Raw genomic sequence first — 20,667 nt, forward strand, 5'->3', positions numbered from 1 at the left:
TTGCATTGACACTCTTAGAACAAAATACTCTGATTTTTCATTTCACATAAAACTTCTAGCCTTTTTTTTTCATTTTCTTTTTTATCAAGATGATGTTCAGATAGCAGTATATTGTACAGTTTAAAGGTCCAAAACAAAACAAAAAGCTTTCTTCCATGCACAGGTGTTTTGGTTTGTTGTGGTTTTTTTTCCACGTTTTTCTTTTAGGGGACATTTCAAAAATTTTAATTTCTATTCATTAGAAATGAAGCCAAATTCTGAAATCTCCTCAGCTTGCCTGAAGTCCATTTCCCACATCATTTTGAAAACTGAACCTACTGTCTGGAGGTCAAGTTACATTCTATATATCATCACAAGTGTCTACAGTCATGATGGGTCTTCATGTAAAAGCACACATAGGGTATTCTACAGAAGTCTTTAAACAATTCTGATCATGATGAATAAGGGAAAAAATTTCATTTCCTCCACCTGATCTCTAGGGTTATACATCACCACAGAGAAAATTAAAGCCATAAAAACATTTCTTTAGCAGTAAATTAAGCACTGGGGAAGACATCTCATGAAAGTTAGAGCAGGTGTCTGACAGGAAGCATACTTCTTCCAGGATGAGCACTGAATGATCTGGCACAAGAAAAGTCATATGCTTTCCTTTCCCTCTGGATATATGTATGAAAATGACACATATTAGTCCATATCTTCGTCTTCTTATTATTAAGAGTCTGTGTAGGGAACATTCACAAAGCACACTGAAGCATCCTTTGGCTAAGAGATGATACAGCAATACTGAATAATTATTTTAATGGAAAAAATGGTTGATTTTTACACTGTTTGAAAATAATTGTTTATGCAAAAAAGGGACGAGCTTAGATGCATAGACAGATAGACAGACATATACATATATATATAAAGACGGTCTATGCAATTTTACATTTAATATTTATAAATACACACATACACATATGGTGTAAATTCTGACCTCCTAAACAAAATGATACAGTGGACACATCAAAAAGGGCCTTAGTAAATTGTCCTTTCTGTTTAAAGAGAGTCCATGCTGCTTACTTGCAGATAAGAAAAGTAAATCCACTCCTGTTGCTGTGATCAAACAAGGACCCCTGAGCTGAAGAGCTGCCTTGTTATTACACATCGCTGCAGGCAACACACATAAAACCAGTCAGGTTTTAAAAGGACACTTGCTAACATTTTTTTGTCTTTCCCACCTGCATGTACACGCTCACACATACAGAAGGAGATCCTGTTCAGTGGCATAATGCAATTGTGCCATTAGAACCGGCATTCAGGATAACAGAAAATACCAAAAATGGTTTGATTCAACTTTTATACTTAGCAACAGGGAAGGATATGTTCAGCTGTTGCTCTGGCTGGGGTGTAGATGGCTTTATACTACGTAATCATGGAGGTTAGCAGCTGGCAGAGGAACTTTTCTCTTTGCATCAATTCTATGTACTGTCTGATACTAAATACACGAATAAATAAATAAATAAATGTGTGCTTCCCAGGGTTTTATAGCATTCTAATAGTTTTGTTTTAAAAAGTTTGCAAATAATTATATAGGCAGTGATCAAAGCTCTGTACACATGTCCCAGTTTGCTCACGTAGGACTGGTGAGTTTAGTATCTAGCAAAACTTTTATATTTGGACTGTAAACATGTCCAACTCAGCTTATCACCCTGGATTCCCTTCATAACACATAGAGAGAAACAGGCATTTTTGGAGCACAGTTCATCCCCTCTGCCTCAAATGTTGATGTTATAATGCATTATTCCTTAGAAATGCTCCTTGCTATCCACAGACTGTGCATGAAGGAAAATTGAACTAGAAGCTCGGATGCAGACAATTCAGAGATGGGCAAAGAAGTTCCACCCCATCACTTACTAAAAAAAAATAATGAAAGTAATTCATACAGTTTTGAACTGTCCTTTCCTAGTGAACTGTGACATTTTAGGGCTTAGAGGTAACAGAGCTTCTAATTTAATTTACTTTTTAATTCTCCAGCTTTTGGAGCAAGAATCAGGATTTAAGTGGGGGGTTATGTTTATGCTAGCCTGGAAATACTGAAATATCAATGGCAATAAAAACAACACACAAAGATTAACAGGCTCTGTTTTTATATAGCGGTTATCATTTATAAAATCTGAAGTTCATCATAAATAAGTCAGTACCATTTTCTGTGTTTTACATATGAGAAAACTAATGCTCAGAAAGATCATATGAGCAAGTCTTTCCAGGTGCAGGCAGAGGGTGAGAACTGCAGGGCATCCTGAATTTGAATAGATATTTTCTTCCCTCAAATAGTAGGAAAGTTTCAGACATAATGATTTGGATTCTTCACCCAGCAGTAACTGCTGGCTCCAAGGAGGTGACAACCAGTCCCAGAGCATGTATTTGTCTGGGTCTAGTGTGAGCTTGGAAATCCTCTAACTTAGAGAAAAAGCAGGAACTGGGGGGGGACCTGGGATGGAAGTGGTGTGCAGGGAGTGAAGGTCCCATCTTGTGTTGTTCCCACAGTGTCCCCTGCAGGAGAGTATGGCCATGGATGGTGCAAGAGTCAACTGAAGATACTTTGCCACAGCATGTGGGACCTGACAAACAAATTAGTTAAAACCAGATCTCTTGCAGTTGCCATTTCTCTCATAGTGTTTGTCATAATATACTATTAATCACAGTGAACTTCTATCATACTGCATGCACCGAACTGCTTGGCTCAGTGTTGCTTTCTGATGCAGAGACCCAGAGCAAATGGTCACTCTGAAATGCTCTTTATTTAATAAAAGCAACAGCGAGGACCACAGCTTCCTATTTAGAAATGCCAGGCTCCTATTAAATACTGCCAGTCACCGCTGGAAAGAAAGTGACTTCAGGCTTTGATCTGTTCACGTATGACTAGAGCCACAGGAATAATTGATTTTACAGTTCGATGCCCAAACGGGGAAAAAAAGAACATGTTAGGTCAACTTAGAAAGAAAGTATTTCCTTGTTCAGAGTGAAATGAATCACCCCTCTTTTTTTCCTTTTTTTTTTTAAGACATTTTTAATACTGACTGCAAGTTATCTGATTATTGTGTCTTTACATTTCAAGACTTGTCACTTAAGCACCATGACAGACCTCGCACACCCTCTTAATGCGCTACAGATACAAATTAAAACATACCTTAAACTTGTCTGTACGTTGTGAAGCTAGATAAATTGCCATGTGCTGAATCATGTAACATAGCACAGGATGCCATAACAATTTTTTAAGCTCAGGAACAGTAAATAGTAGGATGCAGAGAGGATGTTCATATGGAAATTATATTCCAACCTACTATAATGCATGCCTATTTTACAGTTTCCCACAAAGGTGGTGGACTGAACTCAGCGATCGCATCACTCATTCCTATCTCTGACCACAGAATTTGGGCTCTCCTGCCCATTAGCAAAATAGCATACCAATGGGCTACAACAGAGACGAGAAGTAGGCTGACACTGCATCCATCCTCTGCTCATCATTCCCTTTTGAGAAATAACCCAAGTTGCACTGTAATTGTCCCACTGCTACTCCATTTGGGCTTTCTGAAATTTGGTTCCTTTTTTGCTCTCCCAAAATGTTCACAGAAATTGCCTCAAAATTCAATATCACAGTGATCAAACATTTGATAAGTCCTATTTTTAAGGTGGAGTATTATCACTGGAATCAGAGGAAGAGTGTCCTGACTGATACCTTGCCACGAAGCACAGGGTCAACTCAGCAGTCTCATTAAAGAAATCTACCTATAACAACCAATCTCACTCTGTTTATGCAGCAGAACATGACAAAGAAAACTTAGCTTGAGCCTAGTGAAATTTCCCAAAAAACTGTGTTTGAGTTGTGTGAAGACCTTGCAACAGCAGCACACGAAGCTGCCAAAAAAGCACAACCACTTTGCATCCTGCTGCTCTCTTAAAATAAAATTATACTCAGCTACAAATATGTCCATATATGGAGAAAGAGTTAATTACTTCAAACACTGGAGCAGCAACTTGTCATAAGATAAGGGATGGATTTTTAGTGTTACTGCAGCCTGAAAAAATTGTTTATTTTGAAGACTATGTTCCAAATCTAGAGGTTGAGTAAAAGATACCAGTGAGAAAGTTCTGGTACTTAGACGCTGGTGATACACAAATCACGCCCTAGTTATACACATCAGTAACCTGAGATAGAAAAATGTATTTGAATTGAAAGGTGAGTTCATTGGTGCAGCCTATTGACTATGTATCAACATTACCTATAAGCTGAGCAGAGGCAAAAAGAGCCCACAGCTAGCAAGTGGGGAATTTGGTGACAAAGTGGACATGGATCCTGGTCTATGGGGAAGGAGAAGGGGAAATTAGATGAAGACATAAGTCTGGAGTCTCACTTTAGAAGATGTGCAATAAGGAAAGTGTGGAGATGGATTGCTGGTTACTCCAAATAGTATTCTGTTTCTGTATCTCTTCTTTCATGACTGTTCTAAGACTTACAAGTAGAAATAGAATTTGCTTCTCAGATACTGAGATGAGTGTGTTTGACATTTGTACAGAAGGAAAGATTCAAAGGCAAAAAAAGGGATCCTCCTGTCCAAAGAAAGGAATATATGAAGAACCAGGCAGTACAAAAGTGCAGAAAGGATACTAAAAAGGCTATCAAAAAGCAAGCCCCACTTAAATGAGGTGATTAATTTCCTCATTTCCAATTCATATTTTGCAGAAAAGACGTTTACAAGTTTAATGCTGACACAAGCAAAATCTGAGGACCATCAAGCATCATGCAGTATAAAATAAGATATATTTCCTTTTCTTGGGGAACCTGGAATTCAAAGACAGTGGAACAAAAAAAAAACAAACCATGAAACAGGATGTCTGCACATTACAGCATTTGTCTATATTCCCCATTAATCTAACGGCCTAGGCCTTTGCTTTAATCAAGACCCACTGGTATTAGCTGTGGGGAACACATATCTACTGTCTTGCAAAATAGGATGGTGACATCAAGAAACTGAGAAGGCTTGTGAATTATTTTAATAGAAAGTGTGCAGGGACATGAGCCTCTTGGGATTTGTGATATGTTGTCATTCCTGCCTATGAACTGGATGTTTATGAATTACACTGTTTGCTTTTCAGACTTCTTCAGCAGGTAGCCAAGATCACTTTGAATCCTGTCATTCCATTCCCACTGGCTTGGCTTCTGAAATGACTTTTACAATAGGTATTATATGAAAATAGCTTCCTAGTGGGTCATTTTAATTCTTGATCACACAGTCACAGGAGAGAAGGGACATGGCACCAACCATGCCCACCCAAATCTGTGTATTTGAGAGCTTTGCCCAGAATTCAGTGTGGAGGTGTCTATAATCAGAGTAGCTGCTGCATGCCGGTTAATTAGCTCTGTCTTCACAAATGGAGATAAAAATTACAACAACCATAACACTATTTCTGATCTCTTCCTCAGCTTGGTAAATTTAAACATTAGTAACACTGTCAAACAATGGCTAAAGAGGAAATATTTAGTTGTCTTTTGGCAGTGACAAATTACTTCAGCCTTTATGGGTTCATTTTTTTAAGCAGTTTGACATTTCGTTACTAAGGGAGATTTTTTATTTTATTGTTTCTTTCAGTCTGTTACACAGCCACAGTGTTACCAAGTAGGTTCCTATGAGTCATATGCAGGTGGGAAGAAATCATGTCTCTATTGATAGCAGTATTACTTTTTATTATTATTTGCAAATGTTCTTACATATCCCCCTCTTTTTACTTGGTTTATGATTGACTACTCATTTTTCCTAAAGATGTGAGCAAATATGCTGATTTATATAGGCTTTGTCAAACTGGATCAGAAGTCCAATGAGTCTTGTGTTTTGCAACCAATCATAGTTAAGTATCAAATACTCACTGAGGAGACAGAGGTAAACAAAGAAAAGAAAATCCAAACTTAAGCCCTGACAACTTCAGAAATTGCATGCTTTCGGGCAAAGTCTTCCTCAAATTGCCCAAATATTGGTTTATGTCACAGCCCTCACAGTTCCCATCCTTTCTGAACAAGAACTGTAGGAATTGTCAGTGCTGTCATTTTGCAGAATTGTGGCAAATCCTACGAAGTTCACAGAAGCACCTTCTGGCAATGTGTTATACCAGCTATCTTATGGTCTATGAAGATGGAGAAAAAAATAATCTTTTTATTGGTTCTAAATACGCTATTTTTCAGGTTACCTGAATTTTTGTCCATTATTGTATTGTGAAAAATAATCAACAGAAGATCTCTTGCAAGATCCTACTCCAAGGTTTGTTGTAAAACCAAGTAAGACAAATCAACTTCCATTCCTTTCCCGGTTATTTTGCTGAAGATAATTCTGTGGCTCAGAGAGTTCCATCACTCAGATAATTCAAGTTTTCAAAGTGACCAAATGAAATCCATTGGACTTTTCTCTTAGCAGTGTTTCAAAACCTGTTTTTTTCTGGAGTATTACTTTATTTCAACCAATCACACCCCAAAATAATCATTACAGCTCTGCTTACAGGCACCTTCCTTCTTGCAGACAATCACTCTGCATAAGAACTGTTCAGCTTTGGCCTAGGTGCTATAAAGCTGGTCTTTTTTTCTGATGTTGGGGAATGTGGTTTCTCTGCCTTTTGCTGCCAGGAAACAGCTCAATGTCTAATGCTGTCATTATGCTGCATTCCTGAAGTCTTCAATTATGACACTCCCAGGCAATGAATCATTTATAGCCCTTTGACGTGCATGCAAACATACATCAAATTGCAAAGCCAATTATAAAACAATATACAGACCTTTTGATCACTTCAGAAATCTACAATTGCTATTTTAGCACTGAAACAGAAGTAATGGCTAATCAAAAACTTTCCTGGGTATGTTACTTTAAGGCAATTATATTAATTTGCTATAATTTACTGTAACAAAATGGGGAACTTTTGAATAGCTGGAACTGTATAAATTTGCATAAGTATTACATTTTCACAGGTTCATTTTCCTAGCCCAGTTGATACGTCCTGTATTATGCACAGTACATATACCAGCCCTCAAGTAATTTACACTCAAAGACAGTCAAATTTCATGAGCCATGAGTAGCTTACCATTTATTCTGCAGGCCATCATTTTATCTTTTTAAATAAAATACTTCTAGTAAGTTCAATAGAGGAGAAAGAAAGTCTGACTGACAGCTCTGGAGAGTCAAACTGTATTTGTTTACAAAAGAAACACAATATATAGAGCAGAAACAGTGCTTTACCACCACCAGGAACATGACTTAACACTGCTTTGGAGGTACTCTGTACTGTTCAGGCTTTTTCCCTTGCTTCTCATCAGCCAATTTTGTCTACTAATGCCAGGTAGACCTAATTCCAACAGAGATGTTGCAGATTGCTTCAAGACCTAACAAAAACCTGTGAGATGACAATTACTTTTGGCTTGGGTCATCAAAGGGCAGACATATAGTGCCTTCAGCTGACTTTATGGCTTTCTCTGGAACATCTTGGGAGACCTTACTGCAGCCTTTCAATACTTAAAGGGGGCTTATAAGAAACATGGGGACAGACTTTTTAATAGGGCTTGTAGTGAGAGAACAAGGGGAGGGGTAATGGCTTTACACTGAAAGAGGGTAGATTTAGACTAGATATAAGGAAGAAAGTTTTTACAATGAGGGTGGTGAAACACTGGAACAGGCTGCTCAGAGAGGTGGTAGGTGCCCCATCACTGGAAACATTCAAGGTCAGTTTGGACGGGGCTCTGAGCACCCTGACCTAGTTGCAGATGTCCCTGCTCATTGCAGGGGGGTTGGACTAGCTGATCTTTAAAGGTCCCTTCCAACCTAAACTATTCTATGATTCTATGAACATGACAAGGAGGAAAAGGATGGGAATAGGCTGTTGGCCTTATCTGACTTACTAGAAACCAGAGGCTACAGACGAATGATTCTGCAGCTCCTTCACACTTCATGACACATCCAACTATCCTGGGATAATATAGTGACAGAGTGCACAGACAGAATCAATGCACCAGACCCTACTCAAATACCACACTATGAAACTGGGAACAGCAGAGGTAAATACTATTGTAAAACCAGACTGACTGGAAGCTTGATTTTCAAGGTTTGTGCCAGTCAATGAAGTAGCGTAAGCTCATATGCATCTGGCTGTGTCTAGCTTACCCTAAATAAATCTATAGACCCAGATTCTCACCCAAATACTCATGTCTAACTGCCTGAATACCCACACACCTTTCTCAGTTATGCCAAGAGCTTCCTTGAAGTATTACCCAATTCTGCCCCCCCAATTTTTTTTGGTTTTGCCACTCATCAAAACATTCCAGTATGGACTCTGAACATGTGATTAAGTCAAATCAACTTTAGGAGAAGTTATTCTTGTACTGAAGAGCTTCTAAAATTATTCTTATCTTGCCATGAAGTTTCAAAAAATGCTTTATCTATATTGACTAGACTTTTGTCCATGTTATTCACCTCTGTCTGGCAATACTTCTGAGACTCATAACACACTGACCCATCTCTATTCTCTTAGCTCATCTTTTTCTGTTTGTCAGACTGCTGAAATGTGTTCCTCAGAGAACTCGTGAGATCATTGGAAGAGGGGCGATCATTTGTGCACAAGCTGATGTTGCAGGCACTGCACTTCTAAGTGTTCCTCCCAAGACTGCACCAAAACTTACAATTCATATTAACTGTGAAACTGATTCTTGGGTCATTATGACTGGCGTGATGACTTTGAACAGAGGTACAGGCTCTTGCTGTCACTTGAAGATTTGTTTCCACAAAACAAGACAAAGTGTTTGGGAAAGAGGGAATCTCTTTTCTCATTCCCCAGTCCCTGAGCTGCTGTCTGGGACACCTGCCAATAGCAAAGGGTTAGCTTCCAGATGATGGATCTTGACTGTGCTGTTGTTGGCATCTGTGCTCCTGTTGGAAAGGCCATCAGCTTGGAAGCTATGAGAGTTGATTAGGTCGCCTTTCAAGAACTCTTTCATCATCAGTCAGTGGGAATTATTGTAGTGTTCTTTAGGGCATATAAAGATAATTTTTCAACAAAGTACCACTGGGAAAAAAATACTGAGAAGAAAGAAAAACCGAATCATAGAGCACTCTATCAAAAGGTAGAGAGCAGCCAAGTCCACTTCCTAAAGTGAAGTGTAGAAAGGCTGTTCCTTATGTTCGTGCACTCCATTTCAGGGAAGAAAGAAAGAAACATCTGTCCCAAGCCCCCTCCTACAAACTTCCTCAAAAATCAGTGCTGAAATCTGTAGAAAGAGAAAACTAACTGAAAGAATGCTGGTCAAGTGAATGACTGTACAAACCATATCAGTGGATTTCAGGCCCAAAGTGAGAAATTATGGTGATGGGAGCCAAATAAGTTCTTCAGTATGTAACTCTATTAGTAGTTGTGAAGGAGAAATAAATTCTCCATGCTCAGTCTGCCTTTTACCATGCACAGCTGGTCTGAATTAGCCATAAAAAACTACTTTTCAGTAATACTAGTCTAGGTGTGATTGACTTTTTCACAGTGGTATGCAGAGAAACAGGGAGATTTGTACAGAGAATGCAAGAATCTGATTCCTTCCAATACATAAGCATTGCAGAAAAATAGCAAAAAAATAGATAAAAAAAGTGGAACTTCCTATGCAAATTCTATTGATTTTCAAAAGGAACCGATTATTAGTCCAGTATGAGCAATTCCTGAGGATTTGCTCCAGAAGAAGGCTATGTCATTGTCCTGTCTGAAGCTTCACAAGAATCTCCAGATGATTTCATGATATTTTCATCGAACACGAAAAGATTGCAAAGCTTTTCAACATCATGTTTTAGGCCTAATCCCAAATTAATCTCAGTTTTGAACTCTATCATAATGCAGATCATTGCCTTGCTGTACCCTGCATATGCCAGATCAAAAAGTAAGAGCCACAGAAAAGAAATATGCCAATGATTAAAGAAACCAGTTACTGTCACATTATTAGTCACCATGTTTTCTGCTAGAGCTAGGAAATCATTTAGTTCTTTCTAAAGATCAGCCATTTATCTTCAGGCAACTGGAGATTAAAGACTTCATCAGTAATTATCACAAATAGTGCCCTGAACACACTGATTAAAGGTACTTGTCATTACACCTTATAAAGAACAGTATATCAGCTCTCTTACTATTTCAGAATAATTATGCATTGGACTTGTGCTGAAGTCCCAATCACAACTAATCACCATTTGCATAAGCAGGACACTGAAAGAATCCTGTTCCTTTAAAATCACACATGCTAACACATGAAGCATGCATTCCATACCACACTCACACCAAAGCAGAGAAGTCTAAGACCAAAAAAAAACCCTTTTCCTTGTAAAATTAACAATTCCAGATGAAATTCTGATGTAAACTACACTTTTGCAGTCTTGATTAGTTATACGGGGCAATTATAAGTAAAAGCTATTTTGAATACTGGAGTTTTTTAAGATTTGATCTTTTTTAAAATGTTGAATAATATATACCAGCTATCTTACATAGTCAAGTTCTAAATAGGTAAAATCAGAATCTTAACTATGCCTCAGGTTTGTAAATAATCAGGCATTGTTTGTAAAACATCTCCCTTGGTACATAGTCAAGAAAAAGAAAAAAAAGAAATTATAAAAAAGCTTGGTGACTTCACAGCCCTCTAAACATCAGGTGCCTTTTTTTCTAGCAGGAAATAGAGAACGTCTGATAGTTTCAAAGAGAAAAAAAGAGAAAAATACACATTCCCCTTCCTTCAAAATGAAGCAGCAGAGTTTTAGCCTTTTCCAAAGTTTTAATGCTTTTGCAAAGCTAACATCGTGTTTTATTCTGTGCCTTGCCTTGCCTTCCCTCACCCATACCCCTGTCCCTCAGCCTTCCCCTTTCCCCCTCTCTCCCCCTCTCTCCCTCCCCCCTGCCCCCCTTCTTTCTCAAACAATTTTGTTTTGTGGTCAGGACACAGCAGGAGCCCTAGGAAAAAAAAGGAACAATGGAATTAAGTTAGAAAGATGGCTGCGGTGCCAATAAATATGAAAAAGGATAACAGGAATCTCTACAATAAGGTTCCTATATCTGAAGAGGAATGAAGCTTGCAGCTATGTATTTCTCTTCTCCCAGCTAAACTGGGATTTCAGGGCATACTACAATCCCCATAATGGATCCTACATGGGCTATTCTCTGATGCAGAACCTTCCTTTTTCAAGACCTGAAAAAGTGAAGTATTGTGGCCAAAGAGCTATAACTATACAGAAGAAAGGAAGAATAAAACACAGATGACTCCCATGTGATATAAAAATGTGGGTTTGAAGAATGCTTTGGTGTTAGGCTGAAACAGCCTAGGTTTTCATATGTTGCTGAAAAAAAGAAAATATTAGCAAACTGTCTGTGGAAAAGAACTCTTATCATCAACGCAATTTTATTTGAATGACACTCCTAGTTCTTGTATTATGCCAGGCATAAACTTTATGTCTTTTGGGATAGCTACGTCAATGCTAGATGGAAGAAGAACACTTCTTACCAAACACCAGTGCCTTATTAATGGGAAGTTATATGATTAATAAATCTGATTACTTAGAAGTCAATTTTTCTGCAGTGCAACTGCTATCCAGGTGAAAATAAGATTATTGTGAGTATGGTTTATTAATAACCCCCAGTATGTCACCGATGCAACTTGATTATAACACAGCAGGCACGTAATGCACAATATTTCAAAGACATTAAAACAGCCTGACAACAGTGGGTACAGAAGAGGTATATGGTACAGGGTAAGGCATAAAACTCCTGAAGTGTAAGTGACCATTCAATTTTCAATTCCTCAAGGAATATTTTCTTTCTATTTTATTGTAGATGTAGGATTTGTATTTTTCAGTGTCGACCCTTATGGCTGCTGAGATCACCTGAAAGCATGAGTCAGTGTGAGGTTCAGATACAGACCTTGTAACATCCGAAACAACCCCTTGAACTTCCTCACAGGGAAAAGCAATTTAGCAGACCCAAAGGGGAATTCAGATGCCCCTGAGGGAAGCCAGTCACACACAGCTCATGAGTCTGTTTCATCCCACTAGGTCTCCCAAGCCTGCGGTAGATATGATCCTATTTTGAACATACTGTTAATCTACGGTGATATATATTCCCTGTGAGTATAGGTTATGGGCTGAAGTGGGCTTGGGAAAGTACTAGCATGTTTTCTTGTTCTGTAGGTTGTTCTCTACTAGTTTTTTTGACCACAAAAGCCTCTTCCTTCATATTAATCTGACAACAAAAAATATTTCATTAAGAAATACCTTTGTTGTCTTAATTGTGCTTGAAAGGCAAAGTATAGTATAGCTAGAAAGAAAATAATAGAGAGGGAGGGAAGAAGGAATGGAGAAAGGGAAGATCCCTGTTTGCTGAGTAGATGACTGGGAGGAGAGAGGAAAACTTAAAAAAAAAAAAACAAAAAAAAACAACAAAACTTAAATAGGATTAATTATTATAACTACTCTGCTAAGCCAGGACATGAGGAAACTGTCAGCGGTGTTCAGAAGCCACTTGGGGAGAGCTAGGGAAAATGCACATGTACAGTCCAAAGCCACTGGCATTTAATTAGTCTCCACACTGAGAAGTCAGAAATGCAGAATGAGGAGCATTCAGGATCCATCATTAAGCGGTAGCACCTCCGCAGCCCAAACACAGATCAGCTCAGGAATTGGCAAGAGGAGCTGATGATTGATAACGGACTTTCTTTAGAAATTAAGGTAGTCACTTGCGTTGTCAGCAAGGAAAAAGCAAATCAACTACATAAACTAGATGAGAACTTCCACAGTCAATCTATGGGCCTAAAAATAAAATTAGCTTTCTAATGCACCCGTGTTTTATGAGGAAGAACGAGGTAAAATGGGATGTATGACCTAGAGTTATGTCAAGATATGAGTCCTCTACTTTGTATTCAAGAGATGTCTGGAAAACATGACTTAGTAGTATTAACATCAGATTTCAGCACAATTCTGGTTTTTCTGAAGGCTTAGCACTACTGCAAATCCAGCCACTACTCTACTGAAGCTATGTGTTCAAATCTTGTCTGAACCATGTGTGGTAGGTTGACCTTGGCTGGCTGCCATGTACCCACCAAGCTGCTCTATCACTCCCTTTTCTCAACAGGACAGAGGGACAAAAATACAACAAAAAGCTCATGGGTCAAGGTAAGGACAGGGAGATCACTTACCAATTATCGTCACAGCCAAAACAGATTCTACTTGGGGAAATTAATTTAATTTATTACCAATTAAACAGAGTAGAATGAGAAATAAGAACAAATCTAAAACCACCTTCCTTAAGGGCACAGCCACCTGCTCTGTCATGGGGTTCTTCATGGGCTGCAGGGGGACAGCCTGCCCCACCATGGTCTTCCCCACGGGCTGCAGGGGAATCTCTGCTCTGGCGCCTGGACCATCTCCTGCCCTCCTCCTTCTGCACTGACCTGGGGGTCTGCAGGGTTGTTTCTCTCACATTTTCTCACTCTTCTTTCTCACAGCTGCTGCACAGCATTTTTTCCTCATTCTTAACTATGTTATCACATAGATGCTACCAACACCACTGATGAGCTCAGCTTTGGCCAGCAGTAGGTCCATCTTGAAGCCATCTGGAGCTGTCTCTGTTTAACACAGGGGCAGCTTCTGGTGTCTTCTCACAGAACTCACCCTTGCTCCCATCTCCCTCTGCTACCAAAAACTTGTGACATAAACCAAATACACCACGCTACTAGTACATCTACTGACTGTGATGACACTAGTGAGGGCAAAGTTTACTTCTGTAAGCCAGTCTGCTTCACGACTTTGTAGAATTTGTGCCAAACCTATGAAACTGAATAAATTGCAGAGTTAGTAAGTACCTCAGACCCAGTGAACCACTAATTCGCTGAGGTTTTAAGCCATGCAGCTCCTGGACTTGAGGAAGAGGGTGCAATAGGAATGATTTAGAGTTCCTACCCATTACAAGCTTCCGCTTAAATGGAAGTATTCTGGAAAAACAATCTGGCTACAACTGTGGGGGAAAAAAAGCTCTTTTTGGTTTACTCACAATAGGCAAATCTCAAATAAGGAAAGTCTCAACTGTTAGCAGTATTACAGAGAACTGAATAATTGGATTCTGTTCCCTAGAAAAGACATCAGACAGAAGACACTTGCCCTGGAGATGCATCTTAAGAGCTTAAGCATGGAGACCTCTCAGATCAAAGAAAACACAGAAATGTACATGAAATTAGAAGGATCCAAACTCAGCTTTGCAGAGATGAAAACAAAACCAAAAGAAAAAACAGGATAAACCAATATTAACTGTTTCACAGCGTTTTACGACATAAAAAGGAACTAACCAACATCTCTTTAAAATTCATTTTCACATGTTCTGCTGCCCAGTAAAGCTTTGTCTGCCTTGGAAGACAAGATATATTAATTGTTCTAGCCTAGATTTAGTCGGTTGCATCAAATCAGAGTAGCTTATAAACAAAAAATGTGTGGTATATCTTGAGTTAAGGTATTCAACAGTTACTAATTTAGACATGCAGTGGGCAAGGTCCAACCAAAAATACATATAAAGTGAGTAGAGAGGTCTGCAGTTTTCACCTAATGAAAAGGGTAGGATCTATTCTCATGCCCAACGAAAGCGATTGCAAAATTCCCCAAACCTGGACACGTCTATAGTCCAACTGAAGTTACATTTAACAAACACATTCAAACAACCTGGAATGGAATCTACAAATTTGTAAAGGGAAGTAAACTTGACCAGTGCAAAGCATTGCAGCACTGTAAGAAATATTACTTCTCTTCCTTCAATCCCTTATGGCTCGATATGAACTCACACATAAACCAGCAGTCAGTCACAAGGCCCTCATTTGGAGTCAGGTTTATCCCCACAGCAGTTTCTTTTCTAGCTCTGAATTTTTATTTTTTACATGAAACCAAGAGAAATAGTCTTTGCTCATTATCAAACATCATGGATAGCATATGCAAAAAGGCCATCACAGTCTATTAAATTAAAATGCTCAGATCAAGAACAGATCTCATGACTTACAGAGGTCTCTGAAGGTAAGCAAATGCACATCTGACCATGTGGAGGTGGAATGTGTAGCATTATATTTATGATTGCTTGGTGTATGACGTTCTGATGACTTGCAGGGTAGCAGAGTGCTAAAGCCAGTTCATGACAGAGTGCTTTCATTTTGGTATTTAAAAGGTCACCTGCTAGGATAAGAATTATTGTGTTGGGTCTGGCAGAGATGGAGTTAATTTTCCCCATAACAGCCCTCGTAGTGCTGTGCTCCGTATTGGTAGCTAGAAAGGTGTTGATAATACACCAGTGTTTTGGCTATTGCTGAGCAGTGCTGGCACAGCATCAAGGCTGTCTCTCCAACATTTCCCATCACCAGTAGGCTGGGGGTGGGCAAGATCTTGGGAGGGGACATAGCCAGGACAGCTGACCCAAACTGACCAAAGGGATATTCCATACTGTATGATGTCTGCTCAGCAATAAAAGCTAAGAGAAAGGAGGAGGAGGGAGAGCATTCGTTACTATGCTTGTCTTCCGGAGCAACTGCTATGTGTACTGTAGCCCCACTTCCTGGGAAGCGGCTGGAAATCACCTGCTGAAGGGAAGTAGAGAATAAAAGTTTTGCTTTATTAAACTGCCTTTATCTTGACCCATGAGTTTTTCCATCTTATTTTCTCCCCCCTGTCTAGCTGAGGAGGGGAGTGGTAGAGCAGCTTGGTGGGCACCTGGCATCCAGTCAAGGTCAACCCACCACAATCATGCTGTCATTTAAAAAAAAAAGAAAAGAAGAAAAAAAAATCCTGTAGTCAAAGATTAGTCAATAGAAATAGGTAGAAAATAGAGTTTGCAGCTAAGGAGAACATTTGGGAAGGAAATAAGGTTTCCTAATCACAGCAGACTAAGATTTTTCCAAGGAAAGTAAAAGGAAAAATGAGAGTGGAGAGTTAACTCTTCCATTTATCTTCTTACAATAGAGATTTGTCCAGAGGATAATGAAAAGTAGGAACCACTTTCCAAAGAAGCCTCTCTCATGTGATGTACAGAGATGCACAGAGATTAGTCTACAAAGACAAACACTTGAATCAGTTATTTAAATTTATATGATGTGACTGTCTACCAGAGAGGCAGAGGTTGAGGTCAGTTTGTTTGCCAAAAGCGTACAATGACCCAATGGTTCGGATAGCAGCCTCAGGCCAAACATTCTCTCAGCCTGAGTTAATTCCCTTGTAGTTCTTCTGCACTAGCAGCTGTAGGCTAGCATATTTTTAATATTTATACAGAACAGAACAGCCTTGACAGGAAAGGTTGAGGGAAGCTGAGGGCAGCATGTTAATCAGAACCCTTAAATCAGGGTTTCCTAACAAGTTCATGATTCCAATATTCTGAGTTGAGTTTCTAGATCTGAGGAAACATTTCTGACAAAAAAACACCTCAAAGCTAGCATGTAAACAAACAAACAAATTAAAACAATTAATCATTATTTTCCAAACAAACAGCTTTGTACTAAAAATTGCACAACAAGCTCTCCTCGTCACCTGCGGTAAGTAATAAGATCGAAGGCATACACTAACTGTGGGATCTGCCTTGAGTAAGGCAATGTGCGTAACACCGCGTCACCAACACACACAATACTCAATACTCCAGACACCAACCCTTCCTTCACAACATCCGTAATAATGACTCAAGTCCTCTGGCTGTCGAACATGAGACCTGAAAGCAAGTATCTTTTACTGAATAATTGATTTCACCTTACAGAAGACACCTGGTCAGGTGAATCCTGCCTTAAAATTATCATTGGCTTTCAGGGGTATATCCATGCATCTTGAACTTTTCTGAAACGGTTCATATAGGTGGGGACTGAACACCCAGGAACAGTGTATCTAAGTGCCAGGTGGTTCGTGCAGAAACGTTTGAAGGGTTCTTCTTCCAACAAAATCCCTCTACTAGCAATATAAACCAGGGCACGTTCTTCACAGATAATGCGGACACTCTGTGTGACCAAATGGAAGTAAGACATCATTGTTCATCCTCCTTACCTCTGAAGAAGTGGGTTTGCAGTAGCCAGCTCCAAACACCAGATTTTCTAATGACATACTGGACTGGTCTGGTCCTGCCTCCAGGTTGCCTTTACCAAGCCATGAACCTTTCCCTGGACGAGCAAAACTAAAAGAAGAAAAATAGAGAAGAAAAATAATCAGAGCAGCATTGCTAGAGAAAAGTCATTGTTGTCCCAGTGCTATTTCCTTTCTTAGAAAATGTTTGCTGTTTTGGTTTTGGTGGTGGTGGTTTTTTGCTTTTATTTATTTCAAGCTAACACTGGAAGTCCACGTTTCCCTTTCAAAATGAACATTGTCCAGTATGCACTAGCTCAAATGATGTGAATGGAGTTTGCTTTCCTGGCATTCAGTCCAGTGGCTTGAGTGTTATCCTTCACTGAGTCCTTTCTCTGCTGTCTTACAGATGTTTTTCCAGCATAACATCTCAACAATACAACCTTTCCATCTACCCACCTAGATAATACTCTTATCCAACTTCTCATGACCTTGCATCTTGATTGATGCAACATCTTTCTCTCTGGCTTTAACCATATCAGCCTTCCTCTTTGAACTGTGCACAATCTCTCTTCACTATCCATATCCTTTATAGCTCATCCCAATCTTTTACTACAGGTTGGAAGTTTAGTTCTCACTTCTCACAGTCCCATTACCTAACCTTCCAGTACTAAAATGAGAGGACTTCAGTCCAAAAATTGCATCTCATTTTGCTGGCTGCAGTCCATTTATTTGGGATGTGTTCTCGCATACCCATGTGCAACATGAATCCTCTGTTACCCAAATTCTTCCTCAAAAACCAGGCAGAATTTAATTTGTTTTAGTGCTGAGGTCATTACCTCTCAGTGCTGACTAGTGTGGTCACAGTGTTCTCTTCTGACTGTATCTGTATGTCTCCTGTCTTATAGCATGAACCCATTAACAGTGGAACATCTTGTTTGGAGTTTACTCAGCATTGAGCCCACCAGAGTCCTGATGCATAGCTAAGGCTCTTACTCTGGATTAATCTGAGCAAATGTCTGCATCCCAGCTAATGATGTAGGCTGCCTTTATATCTGCTGGAGAGCAATTGGCATTTCCAGGGTATGAGTCATCTCTTTCTCAAGTAGTGATATCAAATAGGTCAGACGAATTTCACCCTCAAAGTGCTTATTTCTTATTGTGGACTATAAAGAAAGGCTAGGATGACTGCCTCATAAACAACTGAAGTTAGGTGAGATAAACCCCACTGTTAGTCCCTGTGGTAACATGTGCTGTACATAAACTACATCAAGATTTCAAGAGAGAAATCAGGCTACTTGTGGTGAATATAATGAGCCAAATTACTGAGTCTAAATGGTGATGCAAGTAACCATAAGTGTTCCTAAAAAGCATGTAGGCAAAGGTGGAATTGAAATAATGAACTGCAGAGAAAAGAAAAACACATTTGCTGTTTGTGCTCAATGCAGAGGTAATGCCACTGAGTTCGCGCTACAGCTTCCAGACTGGGATCACCATCCAGAGGCACCTGATACCCGTCCAGGCATCCCAAATTACATCATACCCAGGAGACCTGGTCTCCTTGAAAGAATAAAAACTTCCAAGATGGGGAGCACAAAAACCATTTTAAAATCATGATGTGCCAGAACTAAAAGCCACAGGGCAGTGTCATTCATTTTGCCAAAACTTTCCAATGTGAGGTTATTCCTCTGTGTAGATGCACATGGCCACATCAGCTCAGATCAGCCTTAATTCATGGATGTCTACACCTGATTCATTTTTAAGGACAGGTAAGAGTCCTGGCTGCTGTACAAAAACATACAACAAAAGAAAGGATGCTTATGCTAAGGATCCAAGACAAAAGAGAAGTGCAGCAATACTTCTTATCACCCGAATAACAGGTGAGGTTCTGATGTGCAGGGAAACTCATTGATGTGTGCAACATCAGAAAAAGAATCTGAAGCAAAATTAGGAACTGGACCAGTTTCAGAAGGTTAATCACAAATCCCTGCCTCGCCCCTAAGTCAAAACTGCTGTTTGCTATATACCACTTAGCATTCATATACTGACAAAAGGGACATCACGTAAGGGGCAGGGTGCTGTAGAATACCTTAGCACATATCTGGTCTTGCTTATGTATGTATTAATTTATGTGATCCAAGAAATTTCCAGCTGGCTAAGCAGCATGAAGTCTTTCCATGTATTTCCTACATGCAATATCTAAGATAAAAATAAATAAATAAATGAAAGTAATTTCAAACAGGCAAGGGAGAAACACTGCTCTGAATAATTTCAGTTGTTATTGGATGATGTTTTCTGCCCTGGTCTGCTGGAAAGGCTCAAGAAACAGAAATAAAAGATGATTGCTTGGGTATCAGAGAGAGAAGCTTAAACAAATGTTGCCTGTACACGAAAAACTCCTCATTTGAATATTAGCAAAGCTTTCAAAGGTTTTAAGGCCAAGAAAAGCACTTTTTAATGCGTTTTTTATTTATTTATCTTTTGCTTTTACAGCAGAGAAGGGATTTTAATCTTTTGGTTTTATGTAAATTGATTTCACATCGCACTGTAAAACAAAAACCTTTTTTGGGAAACCTGCCAAAATGTCATCTGTCTGTTGAGGCAAAGTTTAACTGGAAGGCTTACAAATTGTTGAGGTTCCTTTAACGCTTTCTGAAGTACGTAATACTTGCAGATAATTTTTATTAGGAATAACAGCTTAATTAGCTACGTCAATTCTTTTTCTGTATTCATTTTTACCAATTATTCCTGCAACCATGTTTATTCATATGAATCTTGAACCTTGGTTATTTACATGTCCATTTGGACTATCTACTTAATAGCATTGATTTAATATCAACATTTAGATCATCATCCTGTATGTTAACCTTAGCTTTTATTTGGAGTCAGGATAAAAAAGTTAAAAGAGGTAATGTGTCCGAGAGAATGAACAAGTGTGCAGGATTATTAATATTTTCAGTTGAAGAAACAAATTTTTTTGCCTTTTTTTTTTTTTTTTAGAACTGTTCTTTTGATGACTTTATCCATGAGTTGTCTTTATCCTTCAGAGGAGTCTCACAATTCTTACAGCAGCCATCTACGGACACATACTATAGTAAGCTGCCTTGAAAAGTCCAGTTGTTTCCTGTGGTATAGCCTGCAAGATACCATCAATAAAAAATTAAGAACTTTCTGACTCAGAGGTTATATTCAGGCAATTATTTCCAGCAGTCATGGTTATCCTCTATGAATCTGTGCCCATGCCTTTCTGATTTATACTTTTGGCCTCTGTAACATCTTTTGGAATGAATTGCACATCGTAATATGTGCTGCACTTTCTGGTTGTTTTGACCCTGCTGTTGGAGAATTGAATGTGGCACCTCTTAGTTCTTGTATGGCGCAAATTGTTAAACAATCATTCCCTGTTGTTTATCTTCTTTGGACAATTCTCTAACATATAAACGAGATGACAGTTCCCTAGCATAAGAAATGCATTGGCCTTGATAAATGTTAATTCAAATGTGTTACTGAAGTAATTCAGAATAAATGCTTTAGGCCAGTTTAATAAAACATAATATTCCCTTTGAGATTAAGTTGC

At 39.0% G+C, this 20,667-nt stretch overlaps 1 protein-coding gene across 1 annotated transcript in view; it reads right to left on the reverse strand.

The window, feature by feature from the left end:
• The window catches only part of FAM135B (family with sequence similarity 135 member B), a 210,591-nt gene that overhangs the window by 41,804 nt on the left and 148,120 nt on the right, over positions 1-20,667 (reverse strand). Inside the window, exon 7 of the mRNA XM_069780111.1 lies at positions 17,076-17,202. Coding sequence (XP_069636212.1) covers positions 17,076-17,202 — 127 coding nt within the window. The remainder of the gene's footprint in view (positions 1-17,075; positions 17,203-20,667) is intronic.

This window comes from Haliaeetus albicilla, chromosome 3 (assembly GCF_947461875.1).
Source record: "Haliaeetus albicilla chromosome 3, bHalAlb1.1, whole genome shotgun sequence".
Lineage (NCBI taxonomy): Eukaryota > Metazoa > Chordata > Aves > Accipitriformes > Accipitridae > Haliaeetus > Haliaeetus albicilla.